At 48.4% G+C, this 22,118-nt stretch overlaps 1 protein-coding gene across 1 annotated transcript; it reads left to right on the forward strand.

Moving 5' to 3' along the window:
* Positions 1-9,121: 9,121 nt before the first annotated feature.
* LOC119282822 (patatin-like protein 4) lies at positions 9,122-15,234 on the forward strand. Its single transcript, XM_037562890.1, has 6 exons — positions 9,122-9,502; positions 9,623-9,813; positions 9,918-10,505; positions 11,246-11,390; positions 11,792-12,089; positions 15,110-15,234. The coding sequence occupies exons 1-6, from the start codon at positions 9,122-9,124 to the stop codon at positions 15,232-15,234; spliced, it is 1,728 nt and encodes a 575-aa protein (XP_037418787.1).
* The last annotated feature ends 6,884 nt before the right edge of the window (positions 15,235-22,118 follow it).

A 22,118-nucleotide genomic window follows, 5' to 3' on the forward strand; every position in this document is an offset into this window, starting at 1 on the left:
GATGTTATATTTGAAAAAGAAACTCATTCATGATCCAAAGATTGTAGTTAAACCGATGAGATATCAGACCATGGCTTGGTCAATTTTACAGATAAAGGAGGCATGTCAAAGGCTGTTGATGGTGGGGTCAAGACTCATAGAATATGTAGCAAATGTGGTTTATCGCGCTGCTTAAGGTTGGCGACCAGGGGTGCCGAGGATTGGATGCTGATCTATCCATGTTTGCTGCAGTTCTTTGTTCCTTGATCTCTAGCTTCATTTTGGCGGATGGCTTATAGCTGCTTAGTCGTATACCTTGTTCTCTACCTCTTCTAGTGCTCCTATTTTACCTTAACTGAGGCACTCATGGCTCGAGCTTGCTATCCTGATCCTGCGTGATCTGTCCCTCCACACTTGGACCTTCGTGTCCTGTGTCATTGTAATTAGGTCATGCTAAGCTCGTAGTCTCAGTAGATTTATTTTGCTGTAATCAAAGAACCGTATGATTTCTTTAAATGAAATCAGAGAGGGTGGCCTCTCTTTAGCTCGAAAACAAATAGATGAGACAAACTTACCCGGGTCCCTTTGCACAAACTTTGCCAAATTGTCTTCTTAAATAATTCATTGTGATAAGCATATTATCAACAAGGTTATTTATGATTTTGTCGGGGAAGTGAGCTCTTTTCCGGGCAAATAGTTAGGCCTTCCACTACACTTTCACAAGCCGAGGCGCATCAATCTCTACGCACTGAATGACAAGCTCGTCGCCAGACTTGCCAGATTCAAAGGCAAGCTGCTATCCAAGGCGGGGCACCTAACGATGATCAACTCTGTTCTCACTTAGGTCACCACCTTTTTTTTCGAAAAGGGGGAAACCCCGGCCTCTGCATCAGCATGATGCATACGGCCCTCTTATTAACCAAATAAAGTAGTATCAACATGGTTCCAAAGGTCCTCAAAAGTAAAAAAGAAGCAAAACAAGCTCACACAGAGCCCGGATAAGCTAGATACATCAACTAGCCACATCAATAAGCCACAACCGGCTGGGCAAACTAGGTAGGAATACTAAATGCCTATCCTATTACATGACCGCCATCCAAACCGGTTGAAGATATCCCGAGCTACCATCTCCCAACGGATAGACCCAGTAACCAAATGCTCCCTGGCCTCCGTCTGGGTGAGTAGCGACCACGAACGGATCAGAGCCGTAGTCCGGAATAAAACCTGCAAAAAATGTATACATGATATTCTGTTAAAGACCAAATCATTTCTGCAGTTCCAGATGGTCCACAGCAAAGCACAAACCCCCACCCGAATATGTCTCACTAAGTTAGGCTCAATCCCATTAAGCCATGTCCCAAATAAAGCATTAACAGAATTCGGTGGTTTGATGTTGAAAGAAATGTGGACCGTCTGCCATAGTACCTTTGCCAGCGGGCAATCAAAAAAGAGGTGTTTAATAGTAGGTCCTATCCAATTGCGCTTCATCAAGTTATCCTTAGTTAAAATTACTTGTTTATGAACAAACAACATAAACACTTTTATTTTCAAAGGAACTTTGACATCCCAAACATGTTTGGACGTAGGAATGGAGCTCGAATTAATAACATCAATATACATTGATTTAACCGTGAAGCCTCCAGACTTAGTCAACTTCCAGCGCAATTCATCAGGTTGTTGAGAAAGCTGGATATCCATCAGCCTCCTAACTAGATGGAGCCATTGTTCCCAACGATTGCCCGCTAGCACTCGTCTGAACTGAATATTAAGGGGGGTAGATTGAAAAACCGAAGCAATGACCACCTCCTTACGTTGAACAATACGATACAAAGAGGGATATTGGATGGCCAGGGGTGCGTCACCAAGCCAAGTGTCCTCCCAGAAACGTGTGCTTGTGCCGTTTCCGACAACAAACTTTGTCCTATTAACGAAAGCCTGCTTGACCTTCATGAGACCCTTCCAGAAAGGCGAGTCAGTCGGCCTGACAGAGACTTGCGACAAAGTTTTTGACTGGAGGTACTTGCCGCGAAGGATCTGTGCCCACACAGCATCCGTCTCCGACGAAAGCTTCCACAGCCACTTGCTAAGGAGGCATTTATTCTTAATTTCGAGATTCCCAATACCTAGACCCCCTTGGTCTTTCGGCCTACAAATAATGTCCCACTTAGCAAGCCTGTATTTTCTTTTAAGCTCATCACCCTGCCAGAAGAACCGCGATCTATAGAAGTCCATTCTCTTCCTAACACCAACTGGTACCTCAAAGAACGAAAGAAGAAACATCGGCAAACTTGTGAGTACCGAATTAATTAGGATTAACCGGCCTCCATATGATAAGAGCTTGCCCTTCCAGCAGCTCAGTTTCTTCTCAAATCGGTCCTCAATGCACTTCCATTCTCTGTTTGTTAGCCTACGATGGTGGATAGGAATCCCTAAGTATGAGAAAGGTAACTGTCCCAACTCACATCCAAACAATTGCCTATAAGCATCCTGTTCATCTTTGGCCCTACCAAAGCAGAACAGCTCGCTCTTATGAAAATTTATCTTCAATCCGGTCAATTGTTCAAATAGGCATAAAACCAACTTCATATTTCTAGCCTTAACCAAGTCATGCTCCATAAAGATGATCGTATCATCAGCGTATTATAGGATAGAGATACCTCCATCAACAAGATGAGGCACCAATCCACCTACTTGACCATTATCCTTAGCCCGTCCTATCAGAACTGCCAACATATCTACCACAATATTAAACAAGATAGGGGACATCGGGTCTCCTTGTCGTAGGCCTTTATGTGTCTGGAAGTAATGACCTATATCATCATTAACTTTAATTCCCACACTACCTTTTTGCGTAAATGATTGCACCTGTCTGCGCCAGGCTTCATCAAACCCTTTCATACGCAAAGATTGTTGGAGAAATGGCCACTTAACCTTATCATACGCTTTCTCGAAATCCACTTTAAAAATCACTCCATCCAATTTTTTGGAGTGGATTTCATGGAGCGTTTCATGCAAGACTACCACTCCTTCTAGGATGTTTCTGTCTGGCATGAACGCGGTTTGGGATTGATGCACCACAGAATGCGCAATCTGTGTGAGCCTGTTGGTCCCGACCTTGGTGAAGATTTTGAAACTAACATTTAGGAGACAGATCGGCCTGAATTGCTCAATTCTGACCGCATCCGTCTTCTTAGGTAGTAGTGTGATAGTCCCAAAATTCAGGTGGAATAATTGAAGCTGTCCAGAGAATAGATCATGAAACATAGGTAGTAAATCCCCCTTAATAATGTGCTAGCACTTCTTATAAAACTCGGCCGGGAAACCATCCGGACCGGGAGCCTTATTATTTTTCATTTGTGCAATTGCCTCAAAAACCTCCTTCTCCGAGAACGGGGCAAGCAGTATCTCATTATCAGCAGCCGAAAGCTGAGGTACATCCTCAGTTCTGGACTCATCAAGGGACACCGTATTATCCTCCGGTGGACCAAATAACTGCTTATAATAATCGGTGATATATGTTTTTAGGTTATCCTGACCTAAAATCGTACCCTCGTCCTGCTCGAGCTGAAAGATTCGCTTCTTTCTGTGCTTGCCATTAGCAATTAAATGAAAGAACTGAGTATTCGCGTCCCCCTGGACCACTCTACGTACCTTAGCACGTAAAGCCCACTTCAGTTCTTCTTCGCGTAGTAGTTCTTTTAACCGCTTTTCCGCCTCATTTTTAACCTGAAGCTCTGCGGGGACTAAAACATTAGACTCGGATTTTATGTCCAAGTCATGTACAAGAGAAAGGAGTCTATCCTTTTCAATCTTATACACACCGCTAAGGTGCTTAGCCCAACCCCTCAAGAAGCTTCTCAAATTCCTAATCTTATTCTGCCATCGCTCAATGGGTGATTTACCGCGAACATCTTTAACCCATTCCCTGGCGATCAAATCTAAGAACCCCTCACGTTCGAACCATGACGTCTCAAATGAGAAGGTGTTCTTATTACCCACGTGGTTCGGCTCCCCTGAGTCCACGAACAGTGGGGTATGATCAGATATTCCCCTCGAAAGGGCTTGCACCGTGACCAACGGGAATTTTTGTTCCCACTCCACGCTTGCAAGAACCCGATCAAGTTTTTCGTAAGTTGGATTTGACATAGCGTTGGCCCATGTAAACTTTCGACCCGAGAGTTCTATCTCTCTCAGGTCCAAGCTTTCAATAATGATGTTGAACATGAAGGACCATCTGCCGTCAAAGTTGTCATTGTTCTTCTCCTCTCGCCTCCGGATGATATTGAAATCACCTCCAACTAAAATCGGTAGTTGTTCTGACCCACAAATTCGAACGAGGTCTGCTAGAAACTCCACTTTAAACTCAGGCTGCGCGGCACCATATACCGCCACCAAAGCCCAGTTAAAGCCATCCGTCTTAGACCTAACTCGAAACTTTACTGCGAAGTCACCCATCACTACACTACGGACTTCAAGTGAATCGCATCTCACACCTAGTAAGATGCCCCCCGATCTTCCTCGCGGAGGTAAGCAATGCCAATCGAAATCAATACCACCAACTAGTGAGGAGAGAAACTGTGGTGCAAAGTTATCTCTACCCGTCTCTGATAGAGCAACAAAATCTAGCTTCTGCTCAAGAGATGTCTCCGCCAGGAATCTTCTTTTAGCCAAGTCCTTAAGACCTCTGCTATTCCAAAAAATTCCTCTCATAGTTCATCATGGAATTTTTTTGTGGTTCGAATCCTGGCACTCCTACGAACTGCGGAATCGGGATAAATCTTCCGTTTCCACTTACGCTTAGGTTTACTAAGCTCGTTTCCCCGTTCCTCGTGACCGGGTTCTGAAATATTGCTAGCGTCATTCTGTAGGGGCACATCCTCTTCGTCAGCCTCATGGTTAGTGGGTGCGAGATCCTCACACAGGCTATCAAGCACTCTAACTCCTAACGCATTTATCTCATCATCATTCATTGGTTTAACTACTGCAAGATTACGAATAACCTCTAAAGCCCGTTCCGCTTCCAGGTCTAATATATCATTCACCGATTTGGTAATTTCACTATCCGTAGCACCTAGTGAAACTCCTAATTGGTTTGCATTATTTATAATGTCCCCATTAGAAAAATGCAATAAGGAATTAGACAAGTCAACGGACATACCCAAAGAAAAAGCAGCCTCCTGAAGCTTGGCCGCCCTCATAGCGCACCGCTGCTGCATATCATCAACCTCCGGGACGTCGAGGATGCGAGCACTCATCCGTCTCCCCTCGGAGATAGGATCCGGGATCCCACCAAACGCGATCACCTCCTCCCTAGTATAACCTGGCACCGAAACTGTAACAGGTGGTGCCGAGGTCACTAGCGAAGGCGTCTGCGGGCTCCCGATCCCCTTGGATGAGTGCCCCACACCAGGCAAAGGGGAGGAGTGTAAGACAGGGGCCTCCTGCCCGCTGTCTCCTCCCGCCCCAACCTGCGGCTCAGACGGAGAAGCTCTCGGTGAGGTGGTCCTCCTGACTACCGGAGTAGAGGGTGGAGACCGGGCCTCCTGCCCTGGCGTCCCCCCTCCCGCAGCAGCAGCCACAGTAATTGCCACCACCGTCGCAGAAGTAGTCGAGGCCGCCTGCCTCGAGGTCCCTCCAGCCGCTAGAGCCGACCCCCTCGGGGCCGACACCACCGAAGATACCTGCATCGTCCTCGGGACGGGGGGAGAGTGGACTCTAGGTCCCGAACCCCCTCCCTGAGAACCACTCGGCCCCGCGCTCGCCGACACCGAAGTCGCGCCCGCGGGAGTCCGCAATCCAAGAGGGCCATCACTGTGCCTCCACTCCGCATCTCCTCCCAAAGAGCTCGCTCTAGCAACAGACACACCAATCTCCCTCTCAAACTCCAGTGAAGGAAGCGTGTGCTCAAGATCATCATCCGACTCCACCCTGTCACTCCAAAGCCTGGGAGGTGCCGAAGCTGGCTCGAAAGACCCGAAACGCAAAGTAGCCATGGGTACCGCCGGTGAGACTGTGGGCTCAGCCTCCGATCCATTCCCGGCCGACTGAGCGTGAGAACCGTTGGATCCCTCTCGCATGGTCTCATCAGACGGTGCCCCCTTAGTCCCCGCACCACCCTCACGGTCGTGCATGTCAACTTCATTGCCGTTAACCGCATCATCAAATAAGTCGGTGTCCTCAAACTCAATATCTAGCGGGAACACCTCGCCATTATAAGTCCAATTGACCTTATCAGGCACATACTCAATATCCAGAATGCTCACAAGAATCCTGGCAATCCCATTGGCACGAGTGAAAGCCATGTCTACTTTTTCTGTTTTTCCAACCAGGATGCCCAAACTAGCCACAACACGAGCGTCCTGCAGAGGCTTAGATGGAGCCCCCAAACACCTCAGCCATACCTGTGTAAGCGGTTTTCTTTTAGGCTCAACTTGTTTCCACTCGTTAAACTCCAGAATACACTTAGTACCGGGAACTTTACACAAGCCAAAACTTAACAATTTCTGCAGGTCCTCGACAGATGGGAAATCAACCTTAAAAACTCTGTCCTCAATGGGCACCAACTCCCAAACAAAATCACCGGGAGCTAACTCCTGCAACATCCTCACAATCTGTGCCTCAGTCACCTCGCCCTGTGTCGCTCTCACAATCCTAGTAGTCGAACTCTGGTTATCCTCCGGGACCTCTCTCACCTCCGGGGACTCAAAAAACATGAGCTCAGCACAGTAGACTCCATAGATGTTCAGAGTCGGAGGTAAGTCACGCAAAATCGGGCACTCTCCCGACTCATGTGCAAGCTTGCCACATGACTCACACAGCTGGGCCACACACTCAGCAATGAAGTGGCCCTTGTCACCACATCGATAGCAAATCATCCTCTCCTTCTTACGGGCATACTTGGACGCCCTCTCTGCATCAGACCTGTCGGTAGCCTCATCCACCGTCCCAGCCTCAGAAACGTCAACATTGGCCAACTCTTTCACCATGGAGGTAACTCTGAGGAATGCTGAGTCTCCTCCGCAGCATCAGTATGAACAGTGACCCTAGGTGGTTGTGGGCGGCGAAATCTCCCACGACCCCAGCTCCGACCACCTCGATTACCACGAAAACCTCCTCTCTGACGATGATCCGGGCCGGAAGCCCCCTCAACAAAACCACCGGCCGGCCCAAGAAAGGGTCTCTCGGCCGACCCGTCACTCTGCCAAACGTAACCACGCCCTCCTCCCGTCGACGAGGATCCGCGGTGCTGTCCCTCACCGTATGCATCGTATCCGTCGTCCCCCCACTGGCCTCGGGGAGGAACATTAGGCTGTTTATTGTTTGACTGAGGCTGAGTGGACCTGTTCTGCACCGGCCTAGCAACATAATGCGGTGGTGGTTTTCCCGTGGTTGCCAGCACGCCTCCAACCTGCCTTTGTCCGGTGCCGCGGCCAGCCGGCCCATCTCCAGCAGTAACCGGCACGGGGGGTCTCGGTCCACCTCGACCCGCAGCCTGGGTAGCAAGGGGCTGCGCCGCCGTTGCTCTCCCGACCCCCGGACCGGCAGAATTTGCAGCGGGCGCCAAGACCGGAACCATCGGCCTCACGCCACCCTTCCCGAGAGCCGGCTGCGGATGGGATGGCCCCGGCGGCGGCGCACCCCCGGGGGGTACACCTCGTCCCGCAGCACCAGCTGTGCCGCCACCTCCCGCCGGCGGCCTTTGGCCGTTCTGCGTCTGACCTCCCCGTCTGGCGGTCGATGCCTGTGGTGGAGCCACCCTGCCCCGACCTGCAGCGCCTGACGAGGAACGTTTCGCCGGCGGAGGAGCATCCCCTCGACCTGCCATGGCCGGCCAGGGCTGGATGCGCCTCGCTCGTCGATCTCCGCAAGACGGGAAACCCTTCGTGCCTGTTTTGCGAACCCTAGATGGCGGCAAGCGAACGAAGGACACACATCGATCGACGTTCGTGCATGCGCTCTCCACGGGCCGAACAGAACGGACGCAGCTCTCCTGGGCCACATACCCATTGGAGGCTGCACGATCCAGGCCGGCATCTACACCCCCATGATGGGCCCCATGCCCATGCATGGTCCGGGAACCGGCCCACACCATACCGGGCCACTCAGAACCAAGTAGGGAATTCAAACGAAGGGATCTGGCCGCCCTGATCCCGGTCGGCCGCCCCGGTCACCGGCGGCGGGGGTGCTGGATCCGGCCTCCCTCCCTTCTTCTTCTTCTTCCGAATAACAATGTTCCAATCATCTTGGGGGAAATAATCAGACAAAGTAATTGGTTGAATGCGTACCTTAGGCAAAGGCCCTTTCCATGGTTGGATCGCCGTCGCCGCCGTCCTCCGGTGTACAATCCGGCGAACCACCTCCACTCGATCGGTAGAACGCAGACCTAGCCGCGCCGGATCTTCTCCGGGCACGATTTCATCTACCAACGCAGCGACATCTTGCTCCGAGTATCCAGGATTGAACGCCTCGCAGATCACGTCGGATGGTGTTGGCGAGTAGTCCGGCGCCGGATCGTCGTCGTCCTCCTCATCTTCCGAGTCCGCTAGCGCCCAGAATCGACCCCCCACGCGCGCCTCAATCAGATCCGGCGACTCCCGTTGGCGGCCGGCGACGGTCACCACGGGAACCCCGCGAGTCGCCCCGCGAGTCGCCCGCATCACCCGCGAGTTACCTACTCCCTCCCACCACTATGTCACTTAGGTCACCACCTATTACCTGACATTGTTCCCACCGATTAAGTGTTGACAGGGATTTGTTGGTGATACTTTCTATGAAAGCGATTAACGACGAAACCGGAAACCTCCCAGAGCGCAGCAAATTTACGGGCATACAATGAGATTTGTTTTGTTTATGTGTGGAGATATATGTAGTGAATTCAGATTCGAAACGCAGGCCTTTTACGGAGCTCTTTGTTTTTGAGAGAGAGAGAGAGAGAGAATGAGATGGCGCGTGGGCCAGCTTGGCGGGCCCAGGAGTCAGCCCCATTCGACCCACCCACCAACCCACGCCGGGATGGTATTTAAACACTCCCCACCGCAAGCAAACCCACACTCGCCTTTCCTCCTCAGGTCTATCTAACCGTCCGTCTTGAGGCAGGCAGGCTAGCTAGCTAGTGTAAGGGGAGGCACGCACGGGCAGCAACATGGACGCTGGGTCGTCGTCGACAGCACCACCGCCCCAGCCGGAGGATCCTCCGAGACCACGGCCGTGGGTGCAAGCATCATCACCGTCCGAGGAGACGGAGACGAGGCCACGGGCACGGCTCCCGCCATTAGAGATTTTGGAGCAAGGATCGTCATCGTTCGAGGAGACGGAGATGACACCACTACCGCGGCGCCCGCTAGCAGAGATTTTGGAGGAAGGATCATCGTCATTCCAGGAGACGGAGACAGAGACGACACCACGGCCACGGCTCCCGCCGACGAGGTATGGAGAGCTCATCACGGTGCTGAGCATCGACGGTGGAGGAATACGCGGGCTCATCCCGGCGGTCGTCCTCCAAAAACTGGAGGAAAAGCTCAAAGTAAGTAAACCCCATCGTTGATCTTTGTGTATCGTTTGAGAACACCGTAGGTTCTGTATATTGGAATGTTATATGCTTACGTAACTTGATATCTATTCTGTTCAGCTTGTTGAGAAGGAGCGCGATCCTAATGTCAACACGGAAAATATCCATATAGCGGACTACTTGGACGTGATCGCTGGCACGAGCACGGGCGGCCTCATCGCGGCCATGTTGGCGACGCCAGACGACCAAGGGAGGCCAAAGTACACCCCACAAGAAATCGAAGAGTTCTACACCAGACACGGGCCTAAGATCTTCCCTCCCAAGAGGTAGGTGCATGCATGCATGTGCAGCTTCATTCGTCCGGCCGGCCATATATAATTCCATTAATTTTCGCTTGCTTCAATTCACATTCACATTCACATTTACGCAGGTGGTGGTGGGGGGTGCCAGGAATGGGCATTGTAGGCGCGGTCTGTCGTCGTGGGCCCAAATACGACGGCAAGTTCCTGCGCCGCAAGATCAGGGAAGTCACGGGCGAAACCAAACTCGACGAAACCCTGACCACACTCGTGGTGCCTACGTTCGATGTCAAGAGGCTGGAGCCTATCATCTTCTCATCATACAAGGACGACACAGAGACCAAACCGTACCTGTCGGACGTCTGCATCGGCACGTCGGCCGCGCCGACCTACTTCCCGGCGCACCACTTTGATTGCAGCGCCCGGAAGCAGTACGACCTCATCGACGGCGGCGTGGCCGCCAACAACCCCACCATGGCTGCCATTGCAAGGGTCATCGGGGAGACTCTGCACAGAAAAGAGGACTTCCACGCCCTGGATTACAAGAGATACCTCGTCATCTCTATCGGGACAGGGTCTGCGGTGAAGGCAAAAGGGCAATACACCGCGAAGGTTTGTGCCAAGTGGTCCGACTTAAAGTGGGTCAGCAACGGCCGCCACAAGCCGATCATCGACATCCTCTCCCAGGCACAGTGGCGTAGCCAGGATTTTATGTCAGGGTGGTTCAATTGGCACAAAAAAAATTGACACCACAAATTTATCAAACCAACATATGCACACAGAATATATCCAAAGCACATATCAATAAGGTCTTTCAAAGCATATTAAAATTCATGTTAAAACCTTACATTCGCGTAAATATAACACACCTTATTTGTCGGATCCATATAAAAAAAGGGATGCAATGTCTCCTGTCCTCTTCATTTTTGCAATAGTTCTACAAAAAAGTTAATACATTAACTCAGTTGGAAGAAAGCCCATGATTCAATCGGTTCAATTGACAAATTATCAATTGCAAAAAACTTTAAAGCTTGCACTCCCAACAAATCGTTCAAATCTTTGTAGCAAAACTGCAAAAGGAAATTGTGCTTTGAATTAGAGAAGAACAAAAATCTTACTCTGGATTGAAGTAGAAAAGACGCGCTGCGCGGGCTGTACGGCCTGTACCTATGCGTGCGTGCGCGTGTCCTTCGTCGGCCGCCAGGATGCGCATCCTTCGCCGGCCGCCTGTCCGTCGCCGTCGGCCGGTCCCTGCCGGAGTGCCGGCCTTGCGCTAGGCGATGGTGCTAGGGTTTTAGTCTTTCAGACTTCCAGAGACCAGAGGAAAAGGAGACGACGGGGAATTAGGAATTAGGAACAATCAGCGTACATATACAAGTACATGGGCTGAGACCTGAATTGGGCCTGGATATGTTTCTTTTTTTCCAGAGAAGTACTAAACTAATGGGCCAAATTCCAGGGTGGTCCATGGACCACCCTGGCCACCCTACAACTACGCCACTGCCCAGGCAAGCGACATGTTGGTTGACTGGCACGTCAGCATGCTCCTACACAACACCGACAAGACCGACCAGGAGCAGAACTACCTCCGCATCCAAGCTGTGGTACGTATGTTTAGTAATTAATGAGCCACCGCCACCAGATCGACAGACTATTAGGCTGGTTGTATTGGGAGTATCATATGGTAGTATCATGCATATGATACTACCTTCATAATGCATAGTATCATAAGTTAGTATCTTATATGTTGCCTTGTTAATTGTCATGCATGATACAATGTAGTCAACATTTAATATGATACGGTATCATGATATGATACCACACACTCTCTTTCCTCATTCAATTGTGTGTCACATCATCCAAAAAAATCTAATTGGCATGCATGATACCGCTTATGATACTTCCATTACGACCAACCTTACTCCTACTACTAGTGTACTTTTTTTTCTCCGCCATCGTATTTAAGTCCATACATACTAACTGGTAAAACATTTATTATATATAGGATCCGTTGTTCGAGGAGCACATGTTGTCAATGGACACCGCGACTCGGGAGAACATGCATAAACTGGTCGGCATCGGCAACGATCTGCTGGAGCAGACGGTGGCTAGGGTGGACTTGACCACCGGGGTGTACCAGTTCGAGGAGGAGGACCATGGGGGTGTACCAGTTCAACGGGCACGCACAAACGATGAAGAGATCGATCGCTTCGCCCGGTCGCTCGTCAACGAGCGCAATCTGCGTCTTCAGAACAAAAAAAAAGATAACAATATTAATAATAAGAAGGCAGTGGCTCAATATGGTGATGCATTAACGCGCGAGTCCATAGAAAAACATAATCAACGCGCGAAGAAGGCAATGGCTCAAGAAGTTGAAGAAGAAGAAGAAGAAGAAGAAAAATTATTCGGAGCAATAGAAGAAGAAGAAGCGCAAATCAATGATGAAGGTTGTTTTTCTTTTTGTTTGAAGCGTAGTCGTAAACATTGTGCTTGACGTACATTTTGTCACATTTTTTTTTCAATGTCCACTGGTTACAGATAGAAGACATATTATTTTGTCACATCTAAATGTGAGATAATATCTCACATCTAAATTGATTTCATTATCTGTTTTGTGTCTCCTCCACTTGTTTTTTTTTTCTTCGTATTTTCTAGACAGTATATAGACAAGAAAGCTTTCACGATTCACGTATAGCTACACACGCTCAAAAAAGTACGGCCGTGGCCGCTACGCATGGACGCTACTGTAGATCAATCAAGGTGCTTGCTTGTGTGCTTGGTTTGAGGCTAGATTTGCACATATGAGCGAACGGCAGGGAACTTTGAATATTTTGCAAAAAAGGAATAAATCTAAAATACGAATATTTTCTGGAAATTGTGAACATTTTTCAAATATATTTTTAATTTTAAACAAAATTTTGATTCCACTTTTCTTTAAAAAACACGAACATTTTTATTTTTTTTATCTTTTTGAAAGTTTTAATTATGAACATTATTTACAAAATGTAAACAATTATTGAAATCCCAAATTCTTAAATGAACAATTTTTTAAAAAAGACATTGAACATTTTTCAAAATTTGTGACTTTTTGAAAAAGAAAAAGGAAAAATAATCAAATAGACCAATTGCATGTTAATTATGGACTTGCAACTAGGACAAAAGATTCGGCCTAGTTGTGAGTCGGTTGTCCATTTGCAACTCGGATAAAAAAGGTCGAGCATAGTACGTAGTCGATGATGGGGATGCAATTGTGTCATAAAAACCTTGGTCAGTTGCGAGTCAAGGATGGACTTGCAACTCAGGGAAAAAATAATCTAGGGTGCCATTGCATGTCAATGGGCAACTTGCAACTGGTTCAAAATGGTCGGACCTAGTTGCGAGCCGATGGTTGACTTGCAACTACGAGAAAGAAAAAAATCAAAGGTCTCAATTGCATGTCGATGGTTGATTTGGAATTGGTATAAAAAAGGGTCAGACCCAGTTGCGAGCCGATGGTTGACTTGCAACTGAGACCAAAAAATGTTGCGTTGAGAGTGGACTTGCAATCACTGTTCAAGAATTCACCCGATTAATCAGTTAATGAGCCAATTAATCGTTACTCATAGCATGGCCGAATCGAATAGCACCTATTCGCTGGGTTAGCTTGTCAGGTCGATTAATTGGCCGGTTAGACCGATTAATCAGTTTTTTGGCCGATTAATCTCTGCTGGCCCATTACTGGGTGGGCAAAAAAAAGCCCAAAATTTTGGCCCATAACCCCTTCCAGCCCCATCCCGCTCCTTAATCTCTAGGATTAGTAATTTTACAACCTCTCCATGCTATTTATATGTGTATAATACATAAAAAAACTAGATATATGTTGGCAAGTTCCTTTTCAATCTACCGATTAATGGTCGACCGATTAATCTAGTTAATAGGCCGATTCACCGATTAATCGCTACTCTTGCACCGACCGAGCAGCTACCAGTTAACGATTTCTTGAACAGTGCTTGCAATTGGGAGAAAAAAGGTCGGGTCCCAGTTACGAGTCGAGGTGAGATTGCAACTGGGACAAAAAAGGTCCGGCCCTAGTTGCGAGTCAAGGATGGAGTTGCAACTGGAAGAAAAAATGGTCAGACCCCAGTTGCGAGTCAAGAGTGGACTTGCAACTGGGACCAAAAAGACCCAGCCGCAGTTGCGGCTCGAGGGTGGACTTGCAACTCATACAAAAAATGGTCGGGCCTGAGTTGAGAGTCAAAGATGGACTTGCAACTAGGACAGAAAAGGATGGGCCCGGGTTACGAGTCAAGGGTGGACTTACAACTATGACCAAAAAAAGGTCTATCCCTAGTTTTGATTCATGGGTGGACTTGCAACTGGGACAAAAAAGATTGTGCCCTGGTTGCAAGTCGAGGGTGGACTTGCAATCGGGATAAAAACAAACTATGGGTCCTATTAGTGTCGATGGTAGACTTGCAACTAGGACTACACAAAATTACAATACCAGTTGCAAGTGGATGATGGACTTGCAACTGAGACAACTATAAACTATGACCCCTAGTTGCGAGTCGGGGTGGAGTTGCAACTGGGACAAAAAATTAATGTATAGTCCCGATTGAACTTTGGTGAATTTTGACTCTGGTTTAAGGAAGGTTTTCACCGAAAAAAACTAGAGAAAAAACCTACAAAGAAGTGATCCCGGATGGACAGGGAAAATTGAACAAAGAAACTGAAAAGAAAAGGGAGACGCTACGCGTCCGCCGGGTGATCTGTATGAAATATCCGCCACCTCAATGGCAGTTCGATGTACCCGCGCGTAGCCGTCCGATCTACTTTTGGCGCGCGGCTCGGTCTCCTCCCCCGATCCATTAATTCCTGAAACAACGGTCGTGTTGCAGAAACATGTGTCTCCCGAGCCATTCGATGCGTGATGCGAGGCGTTCAATCCTCCTCTCTAATTTCCTGCAACGATGCTCTTGTTGCAAGATCTGGGCTTCTCCGATTTCCTGCAACAAGACCTTGTTGCGAAACCTCATCTTCTACAAATTCCTGAAACAACGGTCGAGTTGCAGAAACAAGCGTCTAATTTGCTGCACATCTTTCATACGTCTAATTTTCTGCAACAAGATCCTTGTTGCAAAAATCACAACAACATCCTCTGTTGTGTCTAATTTTCTGCAACAAGACCCTTGTTGCAAAAATTAAAACAACATCTCTGCCACATCTAATTTTCTGCAACAGGACCCATGTTGCAAAGTTAGCACGGCCATGGATGAGAGCACCTACAGCCAAATTTGAGCTACAAAAATTCCTACAACACATCGCTATAACGAGCCAATTTTAGCTACAAAGGAATCAGAAGTTTCTGCAACAAACAGATCTGAGAAATCTCAATCCCCTACTACAACTACACATCTACAGTCCAAGACCTACATCGGTGGCGCCGACGAGGGCGCCTCACTACAATAGAGCACCGCTGCGATGAGCCCGCGTAGCCGCCGAGGAGGAGCCGTCGAGCAGAGGAGAACCATCTGAGAGCCGACCGGAAATGGGGGGAAGGAGCACGCGGCCGTACCTGCTTGTGTCGTCGCCGGCCACCGCCGACCCCGAAGCGCCATGGCGTTGGATGCGCCCGCGTCACCCCACACCGGGCGCCGTCGCCGCCCGCCGTTGCCCTACCAGATCCCACCCACCGCCGCCCTAACAGACACAATGGAGCTGCGGGAGCGGGAGCACTACGAGAGCGTTACAGCTGCATAAATGATTCCTGAAACAGCCGCCCATTTTCAGAAACGTCTGCGCGTGACGCGGAAGCGAGGAACGCTCTCGTCCGTCTGATCAACACACGATCCTACGGACTCGGAGCCGGCGGACGCGCGAGCGTTATCGGTCGGTTGAAGGTAAGCTTTTTTCCAAAAGAAAATACTTAGATGTGCTATGCACAAAACAGAAACGAGACAAGTCAAAGAAAAAGGAAACAATAAAAAAAGTTGAAAAATTGCACATGATGGGCCACTGGGCCTCTCGCACAACACCATGCTTTCAACAAAAAAAGTAGGAATCATAGTTGACAAATTGAAAAGTATGATTTAAATGCAATCTAAAAACTAAAAGCAAAACTGCTGGTAAAAAGAATGAGAATGGGAGTGGTAGTAAGTAGAGAGCGGCAAACGGCAAACAGGAACAGAAGGCATGAGAAAAAAAAACGGAGATCAACTAGTTAACGAGCACTCCTTCGGGAGTCTCGCAACGATCAGCGCCACTTGGCGCTTCCAGCCGTCCGCCACGTGTCGCGCTCTCAGCCGACCGCCACGTGTTGCGCTCTGTGCGCTTCCTCCGGATTTTATTTATTTTTTATTTTTATGCACACGTTTTCGGCTTTCTAAACGTTTTTTTTTCGTGTTTTTTCGGTGTTTTGGTTTTCTACCGGTCTTCCTTAGCTTTTGGGTCAAAAAAAATCCCAAAAAACATTTTGCGTGAAAAAATGCGATTTCCTTTTTCGTTTCTTTAATGAGAGTCACACTTTTGCTTCCGCGAAAGGCACGGTTGTGCTTTTGTGAGAGTCACGGCGTGCCTTTTGGAAAAGGGAAAAAAACTCGTTTCTGTTTTCTTTCCACGAGAGGCACGGTTTTGCTTCCGCGAGAAGCACGGTTGTGCTTTTGCGAGAGGCACGGTTTTGCTTTCACGAGAAGCACGGTTGTGCTTTTGCGGGAGTCACGGCCATGCCTTTCGGAAAAAAAACGTGTTTTCTGTTTTTTTCTTCCGCGAGAGGAACTGTTTTGCTTCCGCGAGAGGCACAGTTATGCTTTCGTGAGAGTCATGGTCGTGCCTTTCGGAAAAGGCAAAAACGCGTTTTTTTTCGCGAGAGGCACGTTTTTGCTTCCGCGAGAGGCACGGTTGTGCTTTCTTGAGAGTCACGGCCGTGCTTTTGAAAACGGAAAAAAACGGGTTTACTTTTTTTTTCCACGATAGGCACGGTTTTGCTTCCGTGAGAGTCACGGTTGTGCTTTCACGAGAGACACGGGCGTGCCTCTTTCGGAAACGGAAAAAACCCATGCTCCTGGTTCGGCTTTTTCGTCTGGTTTTTCATGAAAAAAAGTTCATCAAAACCTATCAACATGAGATCTATTTTTGAAGATCTCGATGCGAGGAGTCCAACAGTGAAAACGGTTTGAGATTCGAACGCACGGTTTGAAATATAAAACGTTTTGAATAAACGGATCAACGAAAAAAGGGAAAACTCTCAGGTTGCGACAAGTGGCGCGCTGCATGTGCGCCTCTTGTCGCAAACTGGGGGTTGGACTGATCTTTGCAACAAGTACTCCTTAACTAGTGATTCCAGAAAAACGTGCTCACTCTACCATGTAATTCTAATGGCAGCCCACTGGAAAAAACAAAACAAAAAGAAGCACATCCCTCTAACAGACCGGGCCCGAACACAGACAAAGACTAGGCCTAGATGGATGCAAAAATAGCAGCCAAGATTCAGACCGAAAACAATGACACGCTACACACGCACTAAAGTGGAACAACTAGCGATCACAAAATTCATCTATCAAACTAGCGATCAAAAAAAAAAAAAACTACCGATCATATCTAGATCCAATGGTTCTAGACTTAGATGTGAGGTAAGTATTTCATATCTAGATGTGAAATAGTAAAATCAAAACTAAAATAGTTCATAATTTAAAACAAATAAAAAAAGAGAAACAAGAAACAACAACAAAACAAAAAGAACGCAATAACCTATAGACTAGCAGCGCAACTACCTAACGTGGCTTACGAAAAGTTTGCTACCCCTAAAAGACGAAACGTCGGCTACGAAAACAGTTCTAAAATGTTGCTACGAAACAGGACAATAAACAACTCCCGGAAAAAAACAAAGCGCTACGTGCAAGAATCTTAAAGCTTTGCATCAAACAGTTTAGGATTTAGATGTGAGATAAGTATTGGCGAGTGATAGACGCCGGCGCGCCGACCCAAACTTGGGCCGGTCCCTGCGCTACCACCCGATACGCCACTTTTAAACCGTACGATCCTTTGTCCATCTCAGAGAAAAAAGCGAAAGGAAAAAAGAAAGAGGATAGAGCCTAGCGCAACTGTTCGTCCTCATCCACGCTCGCCGGCTCCGGCACGGCCACTCAAATATGCGCCCGTCGGCCGCCCCATGACCCACTCTTGCTGTCGGTTGGTCGTGCCGGCGTGCCGCAACAAGTCGTCGTCGTCGTCGCGCAAGAGGTCACCGTTGTCGTGCCTGAGGTCGTCGGCGTGCCCGAGGTCACCATTGCAGCTCCCGACCGCCCCGTGGCGGCAGCACCATGGCCGCTCGCCCACTCGCAGGCGCAGCTCGCTGTGGCCACTCCCCTGCTGGCCGGTTTGCAGCAAAATCTCTGCTTTTGACCGGTTCTAGCAAAATCAAAAGCTATTTTCAGCAAAAAAAAAAAATCAAGGTCCCAGCAAATCACCACGCATTACTATCTTGCCAATTGAAGCAAATCGCCTGGCCGGTTCCAGCAAAATCAAATCGCCTGGGCGGTCCAGATGCATTTTTTCTCGCAAACCGGAGACAAGCTGGGGTGGGGGGTTTGCGGGCGTCCGGACCGCTGTCACGCCCACGTCTAACTTAGCTAGCCCACCAAAAACCCTTTTCCCGCGTCCACGCACATTCCCAGCCGAAGTCAGTTGCCCACATTCATGCCGGCAGTGGAGGCGATCGTTCACTGAAGCCGGCATCGAAGCGGCTCGAAGGCTGACAGTGCCACCAGCTGCTCGCCAACTACGAACACCTTCTTTCCGCATTGAAACAACTTCAGTTTGCCCGCCAACCTCCACTAAACCGTTGCATGTGCCAAGGAACCTACCCCGGCGCCCCGAGCGCCACATGTCCGTTCCTGTACAGGCGAGCATTAAAAACCACTCTGGCTGGAGACTCGCATTCGCCCGCTATATATAAAAGTGGAGGGGCATGCCGACAGGGGCATTGAGGAGTACGTGGACGAGCAGGAGGCACTACTCCTATCCGACCGCTCCTCCGGCGTCGTCCTCCGCGAGCGTTGGTGGTACGACGTCCTGCGGTCGGAGAAAGAAGCTGCCTTTGCGGAGATCGATGAGCCGATGGACGAAGTTTATGACTGCAACGACGATCCAGGCATCCCCGCTGTCGTAGGTCATGTGAGGCCACCGCCACCATCTTGCCGGCCTTCATAGTCGGTGACTTGCCCTCGGTCAGAGGATATTCTTCCCATCCCGTTGAAGCATATACCTCATGAGCTCTCCGGTAGCCCGATGAGCGGCTGCTGGATATGCGGAAGACATCTTGTGAAAATGGGGCTCTGTCGCGCCTGGTGATAGACTAGTTTAGAATAGCCTAGGCTAGTCTCCAATAATTTAGTGAAAATATGTCCAAAATGTGAATGTTTCAGTCCGGTTTATATGAAAATCATACAGTTTGCATGTAATTCCTCCAATTTATTAAAATCAGGTTTAAAATGTATGCGGCTACAAATAGATGGCTGACTCCCGCATCATTGTTCGTGTACTGATACCCACCGATCCGCGGACAAATGGGGTGTCTAGTTTGGAGGTTAGCGTTGGAGATTCCCTTAGGTATATCACATGCTTGATCCATACACGGAGTCGCAAGTTGCAACGACCTCCATCAATCCCGTGATGGCTAGCTCCATTCTTGTCATATGAATCACATTATAGATAGCTTGACCACAGGACTTGGAATGGGACGGACAGGTTAGTGGTTCCAACCCCTTATCGCACAATTTCATCGTACGGAAATCACCCAGAGCCCACGGCAGAGGCATTGTATCCCCAACGTCCAGACCAATGTTAAAAGCCCCAACACAAGGCTAGCGTCGTGTGATGATTTGTATCGAAGTGTGGGGCAAATGTTATAGGGACCTGGGAGGCGTACATCATGTTGCCAATGGGTATGACGTGCGACACCTAGGGGAGAGCTATACGACTCGGACCTTGGCCTGGCTGGCTTCACACTACTGGAATGTGTGATGGGCTACCTACCCTTCATAAGGGTTAAGTTAATCGCTCGTGGGTAAAGTAACTCACCTCTGCGGAGTGTACTGAATTGTGGCTTGTCAACTCACTGATCTGGGTAAGATCGGCAAAGGCGGTTGAAAAGGAACCATCGAAGGTTTTGACAACCCGTGAAGTCTGTTGATCCATGTTTTATTAAAACTCGACTGCTATAGATATTTTCCAAAACTCATTGATGAGACCTATTTGAAATCAATACTAGCATTAGTGCATATCCACCTCATAATAGCTATGAACTTGTTGGGTACCTCTTGTACTCATCCCTTGTATTTTAAACCCCTTCGAGTCCCTACAGACGAGAAGCTGGAGGATCCTGAAAAGATGGAGAGTTCCTCTACAAGAAGCCAGACTTACCAAGCGGAGCCGAAGGTGTCAGACTACGTCACGGAGGAGCTGATTAAGAGGCAGAAATGGGAAATTAGTAGGCATATGCTAGCCATAAAACTACCTTAGTCACGGTATGACGAAGGCTAGGATTACTGGATCGTAGTATCATAGTGGTACCTTGTATTTCCGTACCAGTAGTTTGAATCGTTTGGATCTTGTTCGATTTAGATTGCAATATATGAGTTAGTTTTATTTATCTAATATTTCGTCTTGACCCGCAATGTTTTTGTCGTACAACACTGAGGGATATAAGGTCGGCACTACTAGGGAAAAGTCTATACACAGAATTTTAGCAGCAGCGCGGCTCAAAAAGGAGCGCTGCTGCTAATTAGTAGTAGCGCGTGTGCGGGAAACTCGCTACTGACAAGTTTTTAGCAGTAGCGCGCTCAGTGTAAACCGCGCTGCTACAAATATCGACCGGCGGTGTCCCCCAAACTCCATTTAGTAGCAACGCGGTGCCGTGAGCCGCGCTACTGCTATGGATGTAGTAGTAGCGCGCTTTTTCTGAGATTGCTGCTGCTAAATTTCAAATTGGCACACTTTTTTGTCCCGGTTAGCAGTAGCGCCGTTGCCCAAAGCGCGCTGCTGCTACTTCCTTAGCAGCAGCGCGTTTTAACTCCCGCGCTACTGCTAATCCGCACCAACCCACCATTTTTTCCCCACCCGTCCCTCCCCCTCCCTCTCATCTCTTCCCTTTCCCCTACCTCCCACATGCTCCCCTCTCACTCTTCTTCTTCCTCAATACTTCTCCCCCATTACTCTCCCTTTTCTATCTACCTTTCTCTCTCTTCATTACTCCTACCTAACTACACCACCTCCATTAATGCATGTTCTTTCACTTTTACCTTCCCCCTCCACTAGTTGAAGTTGTCTCCTCCCAAATTAGGTTGCTGTAAGTGCATCTAGTGCCCCTTAGTGATTTTGGTGTATTGCAGACTTATAGGTTAAGGGACTGATGCGTTTGTGAGTGTACACAGGTCTATAAGTCTATGAGGAGTTTGATATTTACAGAGAAAGTCGACCCCTAAAAATGAAGTTCTTCGACTGCAGACTTTGATATTCTGAAGACTTTCTGAAGACTTTGAAAGTGAAGAAATTGGTGTGACCTTGAAGACTTGATAATAAATTGAGGAACATGAAGCGTGAAGACTTTTGCTTTCGTAGTTTCATTTTCTCTTTCTTGAGTCATAGGAAACACCGTACTGTTAAAGTGGGCCGAGGAAATACTAAGGAAAAATTTCCATGTGATGCTCAACTCAAAATCCTACACCTACCAATCCCTTCGAGTGAAGCCATTGGAAATCTCATATAGTTCAGTCAATTTCTTCAGTGACAGAGACACAGTTCTTCTGGTCACTGATGACTTTGCTCTGACTGAGGAGTTAGGAATTCGCCAGTGCGAATTGCCTACACAGTGAGGAACATGATAGCCCTGAGGAATTTGAGAGTCAAAATTCCGACCGTTGCTGTGCTGCGCGCCGGCTGTCCGAAATATCTTATCCACCTAACAGTCACATCATTGAAGGGCATTTATGTCTTATCATGTCGGGCTGCTCCCTAGGCTATAAATAGCCGCCCCCTACAACCACTAGTTGGTTGGCTGCTCCGAGAGAACTTGACACTTGTCATTTGAGAGCAACCCATCCTCTGAGGACTTTGAGCGAAAATCATCGAGTGAGGAAAATCCCAAAACCAAACCCCCACAAACCCAAAGTGGTTGAGCATCACTGAAGAAATTGATCCCGCGTGGATCCGACGCTTGTTACCTTTGAAGACTGTGCTTCTTCCAGACGGTTAGGCATCAAGGTCTAGAGCATCCAAGAGGAATTGTGGATCGCCGAGTGACCAAATCTGTGAAGGTTTGGAAGTCACCTGAAGACTTACCACGAGTGATTGGACGA

Source organism: Triticum dicoccoides, chromosome 3B, assembly GCF_002162155.2.
Source record: "Triticum dicoccoides isolate Atlit2015 ecotype Zavitan chromosome 3B, WEW_v2.0, whole genome shotgun sequence".
Classification (NCBI taxonomy): Eukaryota; Viridiplantae; Streptophyta; class Magnoliopsida; order Poales; family Poaceae; genus Triticum; species Triticum dicoccoides.